The 21,684-nt window shown below is 35.7% G+C and overlaps 1 protein-coding gene across 1 annotated transcript in view; it reads right to left on the bottom strand.

The window, feature by feature from the left end:
- The window catches only part of LOC144450905 (protein Wnt-6-like), a 32,595-nt gene that overhangs the window by 8,078 nt on the left and 2,833 nt on the right, over positions 1-21,684 (bottom strand). Inside the window, exon 3 of the mRNA XM_078141665.1 lies at positions 12,250-12,521. Within this exon, the coding sequence (XP_077997791.1) occupies positions 12,250-12,521 (272 nt within the window). The remainder of the gene's footprint in view (positions 1-12,249; positions 12,522-21,684) is intronic.

A 21,684-nucleotide genomic window follows, 5' to 3' on the forward strand; every position in this document is an offset into this window, starting at 1 on the left:
TTGATTGATTGATTGATTGATTGATTGATTGATTGATTGATTGATTGATTGATTGATTGGTTGATTGATTGATTGATTGATTGATTGATTGATTGATTGATTGAAATTAAAAAATAAACAAACAAAACCTGAGCGAGAATAAAAATGTCATAAACACATGAATAACTATGTATACATATAATATATATACAAGTATGTACAAGCCTGTATACTAAACTATGTATATTGAAGGGCTAGTAGTGGAACGGGATGCAGACTGATAACTTTTTCAACTAAACAAACACCCAACATCACGATCTCGTGGCAAAAGACAATCGTTGGGTACATCATAGTCATTACTCTCACCGTGGCCCAATTCTTTACCTTTCATGGTCGTTGAAATTGTTTTTTGTAAAACCACGTTGCACCATCTTCTTCCCCCAATACTCAAGTCATAGTCCGTAAGTAGTAGCTCCATTGAATCTTCCAAGAGTACATACTGTTCCTAATTAATCGCGTAGTCCGTAACGCCTGAATAGTCACGTGATCAAAACAACTTAAACCAATCTATCTCCATGTGTATCTGCATTAGATGACCGTTCAAACTAATTTCAGTTAACTCGTCTGTGAATGTGAAAACATTACATAAACTACGTTTGGAACTTTGCAACATTTATGTCAGTTTGACACCTCATCCTGAGTGATGACGTCAGAGTATTACATTAATCCATTAGACTAATATAGATAAACAAAATATTTACTGTTTTATACAATGTACAGCTTTATGCATCGTTACTTGCACTTTACATGGCATCTTGTACAAGTGTATTTGTCGGCATTGACTGATCAAAGTATTACTATTCTTCAATGTAAATGTAAATAACGTGATTGTAATCATCCACTTGGGAAAGTTGTAATTATGTCGAAACTTTCACTTTAAAACAATAACTATAACAATATCAATAGTACTTTTATTTGAACGCCAACCTTTGCTGTAACTTTCTCTACAAATATTCATATTATAAATGGCCTTGTCATTTAAAAACTGACGTACGACAAACGTAATTCATCTGTTTTAGTTGAGACCCCTCCCCTTCCTTAAAGTGACCACATGGATGATGATTGGGTATTTATTTTAATTAATAAAAACAATTTTATCATGGCATCCTACATCAGAATCAATGTGATACAACATTGTCTAAGTCTGTATTTGTAACTTAATACATTGCAAGAAGCCAAAAAATGTGTAATTATAAGTTTGTTAGTGTAGGTACAATAACAAAGGTTTTACACATTTAATCTTCTGCAATTTATTGAGTAACAAACAACGACTTGGCATATGTTGTGTCACAATGATTTTTCAGGTAGGAAGCCATGACAAAATTACCCAATCCTCATCCATAACAAACTGACAATTAACGACATGCCCCCATGTAGCTGCAAACACGTACCGTGACATCAAAACAGTCAATAAATTCAACTTAAAGGTAATTCGTTCACATTTGACTTTTTCTGCAAAACTTTCTTTCAATTATATTTACAAGTCTCCGTTCTTCAAATTCTGTAATATGTTGTCTGTTTTGTCATGTTTCCTTAATGTCTGCATGGTACAGTATCTACTACTATGGGTAGTGACAGTGACGTCATCAGTTGCAGAATATTCTATATAGATGACCTTAAATAGACTGTAATCCATGATTTCCTCTACATCAGTATTTTCTAGAATGATAACAACCTCTCACAACCTTTGCTTTGTGTAAAAGTAAAAAATGTATCTTTATTTGATATCGAGTTCTTTTCATATTTTGTTACATTAAACACAAAATAGCCATGAGGCCCAGCACTATTATAGTGTTAATTCGTACTATAGATGTATTTATTGAAAGTAAAATAAACTAAACCGCAAATTGTCAGGATACTGGCTTTGATTGTAGGTATGGTGATGCTATGTCTGCTTCTAGATGTGAATTCTATAATGTCTTCAAGTAGATAGTTGGCATGGTGATGCTATGTCTGTTTTTAGATGTGAATTCTATAATGTCTTCAAGTAGATAGTTGTTGTAATAACCATTTAATATTTTGATATTGTATACTACCCTATAATTGTTAGTTACTATAATAACTGTGTAATATTTTGATATTGTATACTACCCTAGAATTGTTAGTTACTATAATAACTGTGTAATATTTGATATTGTATACTACCCTATAATTGTTAGTTACTATAATAACTATGTAATATTTGATATTGTATACTACCCTAGAATTGTTAGTTACTATAATAACTGTGTAATATTTTGATATTGTATACTACCCTAGAATTGTTAGTTACTATAATAACTGTGTAATATTTTGATATTGTATACTACCCTAGAATTGTTAGTTACTATAATAACTGTGTAATATTTTGATATTGTATACTACCCTAGAATTGTTAGTTACTATAATAACTGTGTAATATTTGATATTGTATACTACCCTAGAATTGTTAGTTACTATAATAACTGTGTAATATTTTGATATTGTATACTACCCTATAATTGTTAGTTACTATAATAACTGTGTAATATTTGATATTGTATACTACCCTAGAATTGTTAGTTACTATAATAACTGTGTAATATTTTGATATTGTATACTACCCTATAATTGTTAGTTACTATAATAACTATGTAATATTTGATATTGTATACTACCCTATAATTGTTAGTTACTATAATAACTATGTAATATTTGATATTGTATACTACCCTAGAATTGTTAGTTACTATAATAACTGTGTAATATTTTGATATTGTATACTACCCTAGAATTGTTAGTTACTATAATAACTGTGTAATATTTGATATTGTATACTACCCTAGAATTGTTAGTTACTATAATAACTGTGTAATATTTTGATATTGTATACTACCCTATAATTGTTAGTTACTATAATAACTGTGTAATATTTTGATATTGTATACTACCCTATAATTGTTAGTTACTATAATAACTATGTAATATTTGATATTGTATACTACCCTATAATTGTTAGTTATTATAATAACTGTGTAATATTTGATATTGTATACTACCCTAGAATTGTTAGTTACTATAATAACTGTGTAATATTTTGATATTGTATACTACCCTATAATTGTTAGTTACTATAATAACTATGTAATATTTGATATTGTATACTACCCTATAATTGTTAGTTACTATAATAACTGTGTAATATTTGATATTGTATACTACCCTAGAATTGTTAGTTACTATAATAACTGTGTAATATTTTGATATTGTATACTACCCTATAATTGTTAGTTACTATAATAACTGTGTAATATTTTGATATTGTATACTACCCTAGAATTGTTAGTTACTATAATAACTGTGTAATATTTTGATATTGTATACTACCCTATAATTGTTAGTTACTATAATAACTGTGTAATATTTGATATTGTATACTACCCTAGAATTGTTAGTTACTATAATAACTGTGTAATATTTTGATATTGTATACTACCCTATAATTGTTAGTTACTATAATAACTGTGTAATATTTGATATTGTATACTACCCTAGAATTGTTAGTTACTATAATAACTATGTAATATTTGATATTGTATACTACCCTATAATTGTTAGTTACTATAATAACTGTGTAATATTTTGATATTGTATACTACCCTATAATTGTTAGTTACTATAATAACTGTGTAATATTTGATATTGTATACTACCCTATAATTGTTAGTTACTATAATAACTGTGTAATATTTGATATTGTATACTACCCTAGAATTGTTAGTTACTATAATAACTGTGTAATATTTTGATATTGTATACTACCCTATAATTGTTAGTTACTATAATAACTATGTAATATTTGATATTGTATACTACCCTAGAATTGTTAGATAGTTGCTTTGTCGCAGTTATGCGAGAAATAAGTTGACTGGTTGAAGTTTAAATAATGACTATAAACATTCCATGCCCCCTACAACACCCCACCCCCACCACCCCATTTACAACCCCTATGTTTTCGATACATTCATCTACTCGTTCTCTAATTCATGTGTTTGTCTGGTTATGTGTACCTTGTTGCACCCCTCCCCCCCCCCAACCCCCCCCCCCCCCCGGCAAAGTCTGGTCGTTCCCTAATTCCTATATTTGTTTGGTTATGTGTACCTTGTTGTCCCGGTGAACTTACTACAAATCTACTCCATCAATGATAACACCTTCTTAATATCCAGGAGAGGGATAAGCAGTGCTGTTTTTGCACTATTTGATTCCAAGTGTTTGAAAAGCTGCACGACGGAGGTTATCCGCTGTAAGAGCTAACCTCCCCATAGCGACAAGTAAACGGGCAAGAACGATCACAATAGAGTAGTTCAAAAATGTGTATGTCGTGAAAATGGTCTTTTCATAGCGAGAATGTCAGGAATTTTCACGAGGTATACTTAATTAAGATTTAGAACGCCTTAATCTACCATGGTATGAAATGAACACCTAAACGGTTACTGTATGGAGATTGGAACAGTCTTATAGGGCGATGGGTGATACATTTATTACAGTGGTGGTATCTATGTAGACAGACAACAACAACAACACTTTATCACCACCTAACGTTTGCTGCTATTGAACAAGTTGAGAAGAAATCCCGTTGACATTTTCATCGCATAGGTTCTAACAACTTAATTATGAAAAGAGCAAACGGTCACGTTCTAGTTAGTGTATACCGCTAGATTTCTCGCATAACTTTCCCAAAATAGCGTGATAGTAGCTAGGAAAATACTCGAACAAACATGGTTTGTTAGGACATAAAAAACGTCAACTTCAGTGTCTTGTTTAAGTAGCTTTGAGAGATCTAAGTCTATAAGTAGTCAATAAAAACCTCATTGTCCTAAGTGCATTGTTTTCCTCAAGTCAATTCGAAAGCAGTTAACGTCGGAGACGTTGACGTGAAGAAAGGGTGTACATACACGGTCGTTATAAAATCCGTTGTAATACAAGGCAACGTGACTGGCTATACTACATCGTGTATCAATGTATGCCATGTACCCGAATGCACATATACAAGGATAATATTGATAGCAACATTTCAGTGTAACACTGTACATTCGGAAAATCAGCGATATGGTAATTCAGTGGCCATACAATCGTCTTCCTCACTATACCACACATATTTTAGGAATACTCAGTTGTTATTGAACATAGTGACAGATATTTCACAATATTTACCCTCGTATGAACACATTTCTTACGCAATCAGTACATTCGGGACTATATTGCAATCGCATACTCAAAATGACAAAACATGGACTATGTCCTACAGACAGACATCAGTGTGTTCACATAAATGTTAGTAATATATCTAGTAAAACTACATTACAATATCAGAATACTTCAGCTGTTTTCATAAATGACGTTCGTCAACATATGATCATTATACACCCCTCCCCCCAGAAAAAAATATTTTAGCTTGAAATAAGCACGTACATGTCTACTGAATGATCTAAAGGTTGTATATACCTATGTCTTAACAACTGAATGGTAAGAGTGTAATCCAAACTTAACAGTGGCGACGCACGTGTTTCCATGTTTAACTAACTCAATAGTCCGCTGTCATTTGCAGTTGTGTCAAAATATTCCCCCATGTTATTGTCAAAGAAAGACAACAAACAAACAAACAAACAAACAATCAATCAATCAAACAAACAATCAAACAATTCAACAATTCAACAATAAACATAGCAATCAATTAAGCTGTAACACTTCTAACCAGATTTAAACCGAATGCCTTGTGTAAGTGCAAAGTCTTTAGATGTTCGTTCCTATACACAATAATTGTTGGACTGCAACAGACCATAGTACGAGATTAGTTATATTTGAAGTATGTATCAAATTATATGAATTTGTATGCAGTTTGAAGATATAGCCTAATTACTGAAAATCATTAACTATGCAAATAAGTCATTTAAATTAGAAGCTACATCACACTTTTTAGAAGCTGTACACTTCGACTTTGTTATGGTTGATGTATGTACTAAATTATATTGAATTTGAAACGTGTGTTCTTAAGATTTAGCCTAATTACTGAAAACATTAATTATGCAAATGACTCATTAAAAGTAAAAGCTACATCAACACGCTTTTCAGGACATGTGCCTTTTGTGTTGTTTGAATTATGTACCAAACTACAAACTGATAAAGTAAACAGGTGTATATGCTTCGAAAAAAGTGCGAGAAACTGAAAGTGAAGACAGAAAAGAACCCCCAAATATTCAGAAGAAAACTGATGACAGTAAGATAACAAAGTAATAAACTTCTGGTAAGGTTTGCTTTTGTGGTAGACAGATGTTAGAGACATCTACCACGCCCATGCCGTCTAAATCAAATGAAATATTACTCAACAAATTGTGAACCAGCCCATAAAACATGCATAGGATTGTGTATTGTCCCGGTGTACAGCGTGACCTAGAATAAGATCGATACGTGCAATTCCAGTCATAGTCTTAAAGTATATGTAAGTACCATCTATTGGGAAGGACTTCCTTCGCATTTATAGACTTTGACTTAAGACAGTGAACATTATCCACTGATAATATTCGTGTCTGTCTACTAAAATCACGTAATATAACATGATTGCGCGCCAAGACTCAACATGTCGTCAAAATTACGACCTATTCCGTCAGAAGAGAGTTGTAATTTTACGACAATTTGACTTAGAAAAAGATTTAAATTCAAAGTATCGCAAAACGGTGAAAGCTAGAAAGCTCGAAAAAAAATCTCTTATGTTACAAGTAAGGGTGCTTATTGCATTCAATGGAAGAATTGGTGAAGACCTGTATCATTGTAAGGCGATCGAAGAAACTCGTACATAACTACCATTCACTAAAAATACTCGTACATAACTACCATTCACTAAAAATACTCGTACATAACTACCAATCACTAAGAATATTCGTACATAACTACCATTCACTAAAAATACTCGTACATAACTACCATTCACTAAAAATACTCGTACATAACTACCAATCACTAAGAATATTCGTACATAACTACCATTCACTAAAAATACTCGTACATAACTACCATTCACTAAAAATACTCGTACATAACTACCAATCACTAAAAATACTCGTACATAACTACCATTCACTAAAAATACTCGTACATAACTACCAATCACTAAAAATACTCGTACATAACTACCATTCACTAAAAATACTCGTACATAACTACCAATCACTAAGAATACTCGTACATAACTACCAATTACTAAGAATACTCGTACATAACTACCAATCACTAAGAATACTCGTACATAACTACCAATCACTAAGAATACTCGTACATAACTACCAATTACTAAGAATACTCGTACATAACTACCAATCACTAAGAATACTCGTACATAACTACCAATCACTAAGAATACTCGTACATAACTACCAATCACTAAGAATACTCGTACATAACTACCAATCACTAAGAATACTCGTACATAACTACCATTCACTAAAAATACTCGTACATAACTACCAATCACTAAAAATACTCGTACATAACTACCATTCACTAAAAATACTCGTACATAACTACCAATCACTAAAAATACTCGTACATAACTACCATTCACTAAAAATACTCGTACATAACTACCAATCACTAAGAATACTCGTACATAACTACCAATTACTAAGAATACTCGTACATAACTACCAATCACTAAGAATACTCGTACATAACTACCAATCACTAAGAATACTCGTACATAACTACCAATCACTAAGAATACTCGTACATAACTACCAATCACTAAAAATACTCGTACATAACTACCAATCACTAAGAATACTCGTACATAACTACCAATCACTAAAAATACTCGTACATAACTACCAATCACTAAGAATACTCGTACATAACTACCAATCACTAAAAATACTCGTACATAACTACCAATCACTAAAAATACTCGTACATAACTACCAATCACTAAGAATACTCGTACATAACTACCAATCACTAAAAATACTCGTACATAACTACCAATCACTAAAAATACTCGTACATAACTACCATTCACTAAAAATACTCGTACATAACTACCATTCACTAAAAATACTCGTACATAACTACCAATCACTAAGAATACTCGTACATAACTACCAATCACTAAGAATACTCGTACATAACTACCAATCACTAAGAATACTCGTACATAACTACCAATCACTAAGAATACTCGTACATAACTACCATTCACTAAAAATACTCGTACATAACTACCAATCACTAAGAATACTCGTACATAACTACCAATCACTAAGAATACTCGTACATAACTACCAATCACTAAAAATACTCGTACATAACTACCAATCACTAAAAATACTCGTACATAACTACCAATCACTAAGAATACTCGTACATAACTACCAATCACTAAGAATACTCGTACATAACTACCATTCACTAAAAATACTCGTACATAACTACCAATCACTAAAAATACTCGTACATAACTACCACTCACTAAAAATACTCGTACATAACTACCAATCACTAAGAATACTCGTACATAACTACCAATCACTAAGAATACTCGTACATAACTACCAATCACTAAAAATACTCGTACATAACTACCATTCACTAAAAATACTCGTACATAACTACCAATCACTAAAAATACTCGTACATAACTACCACTCACTAAAAATACTCGTACATAACTACCAATCACTAAGAATACTCGTACATAACTACCAATCACTAAAAATACTCGTACATAACTACCATTCACTAAAAATACTCGTACATAACTACCATTCACTAAAAATACTCGTACATAACTACCATTCACTAAAAATACTCGTACATAACTACCAATCACTAAGAATACTCGTACATAACTACCAATCACTAAAAATACTCGTACATAACTACCACTCACTAAGAATACTCGTACATAACTACCAATCACTAAGAATACTCGTACATAACTACCAATCACTAAAAATACTCGTACATAACTACCATTCACTAAAAATACTCGTACATAACTACCATTCACTAAAAATACTCGTACATAACTACCAATCACTAAGAATACTCGTACATAACTACCAATCACTAAAAATACTCGTACATAACTACCAATCACTAAAAATACTCGTACATAACTACCAATTACTAAGAATACTCGTACATAACTACCATTCACTAAAAATACTCGTACATAACTACCAATCACTAAGAATACTCGTACATAACTACCAATCACTAAGAATACTCGTACATAACTACCAATCACTAAGAATACTCGTACATAACTACCAATCACTAAGAATACTCGTACATAACTACCAATCACTAAGAATACTCGTACATAACTACCACTCACTAAAAATACTCGTACATAACTACCAATCACTAAAAATACTCGTACATAACTACCAATCACTAAAAATACTCGTACATAACTACCAATCACTAAGAATACTCGTACATAACTACCAATCACTAAAAATACTCGTACATAACTACCAATCACTAAAAATACTCGTACATAACTACCAATTACTAAGAATACTCGTACATAACTACCATTCACTAAAAATACTCGTACATAACTACCAATCACTAAGAATACTCGTACATAACTACCAATCACTAAGAATACTCGTACATAACTACCAATCACTAAGAATACTCGTACATAACTACCAATCACTAAGAATACTCGTACATAACTACCAATCACTAAGAATACTCGTACATAACTACCAATCACTAAAAATACTCGTACATAACTACCAATCACTAAAAATACTCGTACATAACTACCAATCACTAAAAATACTCGTACATAACTACCAATCACTAAAAATACTCGTACATAACTACCAATCACTAAAAATACTCGTACATAACTACCAATCACTAAGAATACTCGTACATAACTACCAATCACTAAAAATACTCGTACATAACTACCAATCACTAAAAATACTCGTACATAACTACCAATCACTAAGAATACTCGTACATAACTACCAATCACTAAAAATACTCGTACATAACTACCAATCACTAAAAATACTCGTACATAACTACCAATCACTAAGAATACTCGTACATAACTACCAATCACTAAGAATACTCGTACATAACTACCAATCACTAAGAATACTCGTACATAACTACCAATCACTAAAAATACTCGTACATAACTACCAATCACTAAAAATACTCGTACATAACTACCAATCACTAAGAATACTCGTACATAACTACCAATCACTAAGAATACTCGTACATAACTACCAATTACTAAGAATACTCGTACATAACTACCAATCACTAAGAATACTCGTACATAACTACCAATCACTAAGAATACTCGTACATAACTACCAATCACTAAAAATACTCGTACATAACTACCAATCACTAAGAATACTCGTACATAACTACCAATCACTAAGAATACTCGTACATAACTACCAATCACTAAGAATACTCGTACATAACTACCAATCACTAAAAATACTCGTACATAACTACCAATCACTAAAAATACTCGTACATAACTACCAATCACTAAGAATACTCGTACATAACTACCAATCACTAAGAATACTCGTACATAACTACCAATCACTAAAAATACTCGTACATAACTACCAATCACTAAGAATACTCGTACATAACTACCAATCACTAAGAATACTCGTACATAACTACCAATCACTAAAAATACTCGTACATAACTACCAATCACTAAGAATACTCGTACATAACTACCAATCACTAAAAATACTCGTACATAACTACCAATCACTAAAAATACTCGTACATAACTACCACTCACTAAAAATACTCGTACATAACTACCAATCACTAAGAATACTCGTACATAACTACCAATCACTAAGAATACTCGTACATAACTACCATTCACTAAAAATACTCGTACATAACTACCATTCACTAAAAATACTCGTACATAACTACCATTCACTAAAAATACTCGTACATAACTACCAATCACTAAGAATACTCGTACATAACTACCAATCACTAAAAATACTCGTACATAACTACCATTCACTAAAAATACTCGTACATAACTACCATTCACTAAAAATACTCGTACATAACTACCATTCACTAAAAATACTCGTACATAACTACCAATCACTAAGAATACTCGTACATAACTACCAATCACTAAGAATACTCGTACATAACTACCAATCACTAAGAATACTCGTACATAACTACCAATCACTAAGAATACTCGTACATAACTACCATTCACTAAAAATACTCGTACATAACTACCATTCACTAAAAATACTCGTACATAACTACCAATCACTAAGAATACTCGTACATAACTACCAATCACTAAGAATACTCGTACATAACTACCAATCACTAAGAATACTCGTACATAACTACCAATCACTAAGAATACTCGTACATAACTACCAATCACTAAGAATACTCGTACATAACTACCAATCACTAAAAATACTCGTACATAACTACCAATCACTAAAAATACTCGTACATAACTACCAATCACTAAGAATACTCGTACATAACTACCAATCACTAAGAATACTCGTACATAACTACCATTCACTAAAAATACTCGTACATAACTACCATTCACTAAAAATACTCGTACATAACTACCAATCACTAAGAATACTCGTACATAACTACCAATCACTAAAAATACTCGTACATAACTACCAATCACTAAAAATACTCGTACATAACTACCAATCACTAAGAATACTCGTACATAACTACCAATCACTAAAAATACTCGTACATAATTAACTACCAATCACTAAAAATACTCGTACATAACTACCAATTACTAAAAGTGTAATATATCACCATGTTTAGTTGTTCACTTTGAGACTATTTTACACCGTGCATTAGTTCTATCTCCGATCGTCCCATGCACCAATGTCACAACAAGTGGGCTTATCAAGTAGTAGTTTCAGTTCAGTAGTAAACTATAGAGGGGTATGTTGGTCTGGTATCAATAGTAAGGCTTGGTCAATGTTGTCTATAATGAACCCGAAACGTCGTGTCAGCCACAACCTTACCACAATAGAGTAGATATATACGTTGTGTGTGTTTTGACAAGTGGGATACTAATAACGTCTTTACCGGACCACATAGAACAAGTAACAAATTGAAGTAGAAATGATTTTTGTTAAACTATAAAAAAAAAGTACTTACCATTCGACCCGCTTCATTATTATGCAAATTAACCAGTGTTTTGACGTCACGTTTTCGATTCTCTACGTCCATAAAATCTTTGGATCTTTGGTAACCAAATTCAATATTGTCTGCACATCCTCCCCATTCCCACGTACCGTTAGAGCTAACTTGTCCTGTCATGCTATCGTCACAACCACACTGTAAAAGATCACCCATCGAACACGCTTGAGTGATAGCATACGTTACTCCAGCTGACGTAACGGCACATACAAATGCAGTCTCTCGTATATCTGAAAAATATATATGTGTAATGGAAACTTAATGTAATTAATATTAATATTACAATATTACCAATAATTAGTATATACATATTATGGTTCCAATAGTCATGTTATTCGCGGCTCTCCGATTTTCATTGATACCGGCTAGTCGCTAAAATCAATGTCCTAGGGGTCTTAGGGAACGAGCACAATTTACGGCGGGGGGGGGGGGGCTGAGGATAAAACAAGGGGTACGAAAACAATAGGGGTGCGATGGGGGCCTTGACAATTCTGATAGTCTGAAAGGGGGGAAACAAAATTTGCTGCCCACGATTTAAACCAACTTTTAGCTCGGAAGCAGTCGTTTACCAAGTACAATTTATAACCTATGTTGATTTATATGTATCATAGAGTGGATGACCTCCAGACAGTCAACGTGTCTGTGTATCCATCTCTTGAAGGGTACTCAAGCTAATATTCAAGTATTCTATGGCTTTCAATAATGTGCATTATTTGAAATTGTGTGCCTCTCCATTTTACAAAAAGTTCTCATTGTGGGAGGGGGACACACCCTCCCCACTAGCGATTATGGTGATGCTCACAAATCAAGATTGCGATGATAAACCCTGTTGGCTAAGTATCTCCAAGTATATTTCCTTTCAGGGTATGAGCTAAAAAGTGTTGTGCTGCAATTAAGTACAAAAACTAACTACAAATGTCAAATTCCCCGGTAAATAGCGGCACCTAAACTTTTACAATGTAAAGATTCTTGTCAGAGCTTTAAAATACTAACTGTTGACAGATGCTGAAACAAACTGAAACACTGCCATCAAATCAAATTACTAAGAATACTGACCCGACTTAGTACCTTGAATGAATCCTGTAATTTTTCTTAATGATAAAATAATTCTAAATGGTATGGCATGCAACAATATACTTTGAGAATTTTTCCAGGTGTTACTTTCTGAAAATTTCAATTGTGATCAGGAGAGGATATTGTTATCACCTTGACATGTTAAATTCAAACATTTCTAGGGGCGGGACCCCTCCCGCTCGTACTTACCCCCACACTGTTCCCTTGTATTTTGATTTAAATTTTAACTAGTATTGTTACTAACTCGACATGTTAAAATAGTACCAGAAAGCATTCTTTTAGTCCTTGAAATTCGAAGTTCTCCACGTATGTATGTATGTATGTATGTATGTATGTATGTATGTATGTATGTATGTATGTATGTATGTATGTATGTATGTATACAACCATCAAAGAAATAAAACATTGTGATTGATAGACGCTAGACTAGGTTATCAGTAATATCCCACGCAACGCGGACAAGTCAAATTTAAAACATTTTTAAAAAAACATTGCTATACCCCTACTTGGCAATAAAAAAAATTGCTGTCTAGTTGCTCTTGGAAAAAAAATTCTGTCATGTCATGGTGGTTGAAAAAAGGTGTTCTTGGGTTCCCTCTCTGAAATTAATGGTTTACCCCTATAAAGTCATTTAAACAGTACACGTGACCAAAACAAAAGAAAACACTTGTATTGCTGTGACCATTGCCAACACGTGACCATTCACTGATGATGTAATTGACAGTTAACAAATATGTTCAGTTTGTCGTTGTTGTGATATTTCTAGTACACAAACTTGAGGCTATTGATGGTCAAATTCCACAAATATCACTCGCAATACTCCCATTATATGCGGAAACATTGATCATAGTGAAAGTGTTAGCTTTGCTATCTAGTAATGCCATTGCCAGCTACAGACCAATGTTTTGTTTTACGCAGGTCAGAGTTCACCTGGTTAACTCAACAAAGATCAAACAATGATAGTGATACTGGCACGATTCATATGTTTCAGGGTTTAGTGTTCCGTGCGTGTCGGAGATTGGTGCGATAAAAGTGGAAAACCCCACAAAAGTCATTTTTGTTTACAGGTGTTCCAAGAAGCACCTTACAAGATACAAGAAGATAACAAAGTTAGAGTTGTCTTGGATTTTAGCTATGGTAACATCATTCTAAATGTAAACAAGATAAGGTCAGCAAATCAATACAAAAACTCGTTTCCCACAATAATCATAGTTGGCAAATACTTTGTACAAAATGGCATGGCCATGGTACACTATCGTATCAAAACAGTTTTCCTTCTAAATTATGTGTTAGTGAAACCATGTCTAAACAGAAGGCAAACTCTAAAGCAAGTTAATTCATGTTGTTTGCTTAAACCGACGAATCATGTTTGGGTGAAATTGACCAGAGTTTGTTGACATGCCTTGGCATGCCAGTGGAAGGCGTAGGAAACCATCTGTGTTCTAGTAGCAATCGCTGACTGATTCACTGCACGTGGAATAGCATTATAGGGCAGTACTAGTGTTGCACTATGGCATGGTTTTCCCGCCTTGACAATAAAATGTACATTTCATGTTGGACGTCAAAAGCTAATTTGCACGTTATGTAAATTAAGTTTTCACTTACCAAAAAAGTATGAATTGCATGTATTATAACTATGTATGATTACATAAAGATGAAGCAGTACTGTGTCAATAATTCAGTCTCAATTTAACCATGTATACTAATCAGCCAAGACAATACGTGATTAGATATAGTCCTGTATATTGAAAATCTAAACTAACTTGCAATACTACATATAAACTATACACTGGTCAAATATATACATACGCAGGCGCTCATACACAACACATGTCAACTGTAGCCAACACGTTAATTTAATTATATGATTACTTTACAATGAATTGTGTTGACACAGTGTTTAGCTATATTAAGGATTCAAGAGGAAAGTGATAGCTGTCGTGTGTGCACTCCCCACCTCCGAGTCAACATTTCACGGCATGCCCAGAAATATGTACCCGTCTCCAGTTTCCCCTCTTCCTCATATCAACAAACTCCCCAACTGCCCCTCCCCATCATATCAACATACTCCCCTACTGCCCCTCCCCATCATATCAATATACTCCCCTACTGCCCCTCCCCATCATATCAACATACTCCCCTACTGCCCCTCCCCATCATATCAACATACTCCCCTACTGCCCCTCCCCATCATATCAATATACTCCCCTACTGCCCCTCCCCATCATATCAACATACTCCCCTACTGCCCCTCCCCATCATATCAACATACTCCCCTACTGCCCCTCCCCATCATATCAACATACTCCCCTACTGCCCCTCCCCATCATATCAACATACTCCCCTACTGCCCCTCCCCATCATATCAACATACTCCCCTACTGCCCCTCCCCATCATATCAACATACTCCCCTACTGCCCCTCCCCATCATATCAACATACTCCCCTACTGCCCCTCCCCATCATATCAACATACTCCCCTACTGCCCCTCCCCATCATATCAACATACTCCCCTACTGCCCCTCCCCATCATATCAACATACTCCCCTACTGCCCCTCCCCATCATATCAACATACTCCCCTACTGCCCCTCCCCATCATATCAACATACTCCCCTACTGCCCCTCCCCATCATATCAACATACTCCCCTACTGCCCCTCCCCATCATATCAACATACTCCCCAACTGCCCCTCCCCATCATATCAACATACTCCCCTACTGCCCCTCCCCATCATATCAACATACTCCCCTACTGCCCCTCCCCATCATATCAACATACTCCCCTACTGCCCCTCCCCATCATATCAACATACTCCCCTACTGCCCCTCCCCATCATATCAACATACTCCCCTACTGCCCCTCCCCATCATATCAACATACTCCCCTACTGCCCCTCCCCATCATATCAACATACTCCCCTACTGCCCCTCCCCATCATATCAACATACTCCCCAACTGCCCCTCCCCATCATATCAACATACTCCCCTACTGCCCCTCCCCATCATATCAACATACTCCCCTACTGCCCCTCCCCATCATATCAACATACTCCCCAACTGCCCCTCCCCATCATATCAACATACTCCCCTACTGCCCCTCCCCATCATATCAACATACTCCCCAACTGCCCCTCCCCATCATATCAATATAATCCCCTACTGCCCCTCCCCATCATATCAACATACTCCCCTACTGCCCCTCCCCATCATATCAACATACTCCCCTACTGCCCCTCCCCATCATATCAACATACTCCCCTACTGCCCCTCCCCATCATATCAACATACTCCCCTACTGCCCCTCCCCATCATATCAACATACTCCCCTACTGCCCCTCCCCATCATATCAACATACTCCCCAACTGCCCCTCCCCATCATATCAACATACTCCCCTACTGCCCCTCCCCATCATATCAACATACTCCCCTACTGCCCCTCCCCATCATATCAACATACTCCCCTACTGCCCCTCCCCATCATATCAACATACTCCCCTACTGCCCCTCCCCATCATATCAACATACTCCCCAACTGCCCCTCCCCATCATATCAATATACTCCCCTACTGCCCCTCCCCATCATATCAACATACTCCCCTACTGCCCCTCCCCATCATATCAACATACTCCCCTACTGCCCCTCCCCATCATATCAACATACTCCCCTACTGCCCCTCCCCATCATATCAATATACTCCCCTACTGCCCCTCCCCATCATATCAATATACTCCCCTACTGCCCCTCCCCATCATATCAACATACTCCCCAACTGCCCCTCCCCATCATATCAATATACTCCCCTACTGCCCCTCCCCATCATATCAACATACTCCCCTACTGCCCCTCCCCATCATATCAACATACTCCCCAACTGCCCCTCCCCATCATATCAACATACTCCCCTACTGCCCCTCCCCATCATATCAATACACTCCCCTACTGCCCCTCCCCATCATATCAACATACTCCCCTACTGCCCCTCCCCATCATATCAACATACTCCCCTACTGCCCCTCCCCATCATATCAACATACTCCCCTACTGCCCCTCCCCATCATATCAACATACTCCCCTACTGCCCCTCCCCATCATATCAACATACTCCCCTACTGCCCCTCCCCATCATATCAACATACTCCCCTACTGCCCCTCCCCATCATATCAACATACTCCCCTACTGCCCCTCCCCATCATATCAACATACTCCCCTACTGCCCCTCCCCATCATATCAACATACTCCCCTACTGCCCCTCCCCATCATATCAACATACTCCCCTACTGCCCCTCCCCATCATATCAACATACTCCCCTACTGCCCCTCCCCATCATTCATCTTCATCTTCACGTTCAAAATAGATATTTACATTCGCCATTACATTAACCTATTAAAGGCAATACACAAACACCAACGAATCACTCTGCTTCCAATTATAATAACAATGAAATATTTCCCTCATTGACGATACCTTTTCCTTCTCCACCTTACCTTACCAACTCATCTGACATACAAACTTTGCCCGCTGAAATACTGGTTCGTTTGCCCGCCCACTCAAACATCGTGTACGAACAGCTTGTTGGCCGAATAGTTTTGTCTGCTCCACACAGCATGTAATGCGGACATTGTCAGTACCCGCTACATCACACGTAATAGTCAAAATCAATTTCTACAGTGGCATGACCTTATCTGAACAACGACATTTGTTATTGTCCATGTTTCTTACCTATATATTATTCAATATTCAAACATAACTATACATATACATGTATTACCTACCAAACTAGTTATAGAACATGTCATGTAAATACTTCACTGTTTCACAATCAATGGCCAAGGCCGCTCACATATATTGCGTTTTGGGGCAAAAGTTGAAAGTTTCGTAATGCTTCATCATAGATAGTTTATAAAAGAATCTAAATGGTTCCACTCTTCAGTATGAAGCGATTAATACCCATTGTATACTCTCTATTTCGGACAATACATATTATCAACACTACATATCACCACATCTCATCAGATTCGGTTTGTATTATACATAGTAGGTATATGACCACCTAAAGTTCTCTAGTATTACCAATGACTGTTAATCTTCAATAGTAATGCCACTATACCAATGTTACGGACACTACCTGGCCCATTGTTATGTGTCATACGAAACGCATATAAAACTTACATTAACGTTAGCTTTTCAAAGCTTGGAAATATTACTTTAAAGGCTATAAATAACCTAAAGTTGCGTTAATAGAAGCAAAAAACTCCAGATTTACTGGTGGGAAGACCCCATTGGTCTGTCTCACCGACAGAGGTCACACATGCATTCAACCAACAATCAGGTATACCAGCCTTTTACTGTCTAATGATATTAAACTTTTCTTAAACATTTTAACCAGTTATGAATAAAGATTAATTGCTACTTTTAGACAGATTTGAAATTACCAGGATAGTTTAAAAACTAAAAGACTCTTAAAGTCTCTCCAACCCCCCCCCCCCAATGATACAACCATTAGATGGTACTGACCTTTACTATAATGATGCCATTTAACTTTTTAAAGAACATTTGTCAACCTTTCGTGTGAAATATAGTTCGAGGGTCATTGCCTGAAAGACTCTGAATAGCCTACAAAAATGGCTTTAAGAGTAAAAACCTCCAGAGCATCTAGGACCCCCCCCCCACATGAGGTGGACATATCACAGTCTCAAGCTCTTCCCCCTGTTTCTTACTTTCAAGATGCTATTAAATATTTGCAAAATATTTCAACCCTATGTAGTTGCTAATTGCATGTTCATGTTGTCCTGTAAAGCTCAGAAATTATTGCCTGAAAGGCTTTATGAGTAAAACCCTTCCAGATCTAGTACCCCCCCCCTCCATGAAATATGTACACATTCCCATCTCAAGCTTTTTTCCCCTGCCTTTTACTGTCAAGATGCTGTTAAACTCCTTATTGAATATATTCACTCTGTGTAGTCGCTAATTTAGTATGATACTATCTTATATTTAGACGTGATCAAATTGTCCACTCTGAGTAACGATCAAATACCCGACATGTAAATATGATATATGGGGGTGTCATCATCTATAAGAATTAAGTGGCATGTTTCGGTTTTACAGGGAGGGGGGGTCAGTGACTTTCGTTGGCCCGATGGAAACCCCCCCCCCACACACACACACACACACACACCGTCCATACCGGAGAAACTGACCAGTCCATCTTTCTGCCTTGGTGATGGTAGGGGTACAACTAACGGTAATTAGAAGTTTTTACCATAACACTTTGTTTATATAATCAGCTGGTATGTATGTATGTATGTAACGTAATTAATTAATCAGCCAATACAAGAATTCATAAATCACCCAACAAACAAACAGGTACTGGAAGTTACCATAGCTAACACTAATGTCATATTTGTCTTTGTAGAATTTCAAACCACTTCATCTCACAGTTAATTTCAAACTATGTGTCGACGTCACGCAGAAGAATTTCTCGTGTTGACCTATAAAGAATGAATCCTAACGCCAGACTTTCCTCATTGCCGTAATTGTATTCTGACCCTAGCTAACCTAGAGACCAGTGTTGTAAGCGTGTTCAACTAGTGCAAGAAATCTCGGCATAATGTTGAAATATGACATGACACCACGTGACGGCTACGATACAGTAAATACATAGGATAGTGACCAACTAAAGTCTTAACAATTGATCACATTTGTCGGATGGGCCGGGTATGTTATATAATTAAGCTAGTTGAATGTCAAACTACAAACAGACATTTTATCATGCATTGCTATTGCTAAGTACATGTGATATCGAAATACAGTCAACAGTGACGAGTCAGCAGTTTTCGTAAAATATATTTGACAGGGGAAAGTTGTCAGAATGGGGAACTTGTTAAATGTATGGCATTTCCTGGGGAGGAAATGGAGGTGTCACGAAAAAAAGGACGTGCAAAGTGGGAGGGGGCTTCAAGAATGATGGTGGTCTGAAAGGGGTGGCAAGGAAATACTTTGCTGATGGGTTGTGACTCTTTGAACCAAATTAAACCTCAGAAATAGTTGTATACATTGTACATTTGGAAGATTTCTAGTGGCTTTTGTTTATGTCTTACCTACTTTATAAACAATTACTAAGATCGTGAGTAAAATAACGTCACTATGTATAGTTTGATAATATAAGTCTCTAAATAGCCTCCTATATGTCCTTTCTTTTAAAACTAGTTTTCAATAATTGGAGGGAGGAATCCCCTCTCACACTCTCACCTACAACAGCCATCACGTTGATGCTGTCTCCAAATCAAGGTGGAAAGTGAAAGCCCTGCTGGCTAAGTATCTCCAAGTATAGGTTAGAGCTCAATGAGACTTCATAAATAGATTAGGAAGGCCTCATCTATTTATGAAAAATTCTACTATGGACGTTCTTCAGTGGATTGTCACTGTTACATTGCAATTATACATTTATCTATGGGGCATACCATATGATTATACACCAAAATGTCTGTAGCTTTCGGTGGTTGTGGGGGGATGACGAAACTCCTAGCCTTCATTTCAGGATCTTGAACAATTGGGGGGGGGGGGGCTGCAAAAAATGGTTCATCAAATATTTTCTGATCGGGCCCATTACTGTAAATTCTGCTCATTCCCTAAAGACTATCGCAAAAAACAATATTGTATATTTAATGAGATTGTGGTGTACACATCATTTTAGTACATAGTATTACAGTTAATCTTGCAAAATAGACTTTTCCAGTACATAGCCTAAATGTTGTAGGTGAACACTTCAGTACACAGCATTACAGTAAATAATGTAAGCAAACTTTTCAGTACACATCGTCTGTAAATACTGTTGGTAAACTTAATTACACAGCATTACAGTAAAGTAGGTGAACACTTCAGTACATAGTATTACAGTAAATACTGTAGGTGAACACTTCAGTACACAGCATTACAGTAAATAATGTAAGCAAACTTTTCAGTACACAGCATTACAGTAAATACTGTAGGTGAACACTTCAGTACACAGTATTACAGTAAATACTGTAGGTGAACACTTCAGTACACAGTATTACAGTAAATAATGTAGTTGAACACTTCAGTACACAGTATTACAGTAAATAATGTAATTGAACTTTTCAGTACACAGCATTACAGTAAATACTGTAGGTGAACACTTCAGTACACAGTATTACAGTAAATAATGTAGGTGAACACTTCAGTACACAGTATTACAGTAAATAATGTAATTGAACTTTTCAGAACACAGCATTACAGTAAATACTGTAGGTGAACACTTCAGTACACAGCATTACAGTAAATAATGTAGGT

The sequence above is a fragment of the Glandiceps talaboti genome, chromosome 20 (assembly GCF_964340395.1).
Source record: "Glandiceps talaboti chromosome 20, keGlaTala1.1, whole genome shotgun sequence".
In the NCBI taxonomy this organism is placed as follows: Eukaryota; Metazoa; Hemichordata; class Enteropneusta; family Spengelidae; genus Glandiceps; species Glandiceps talaboti.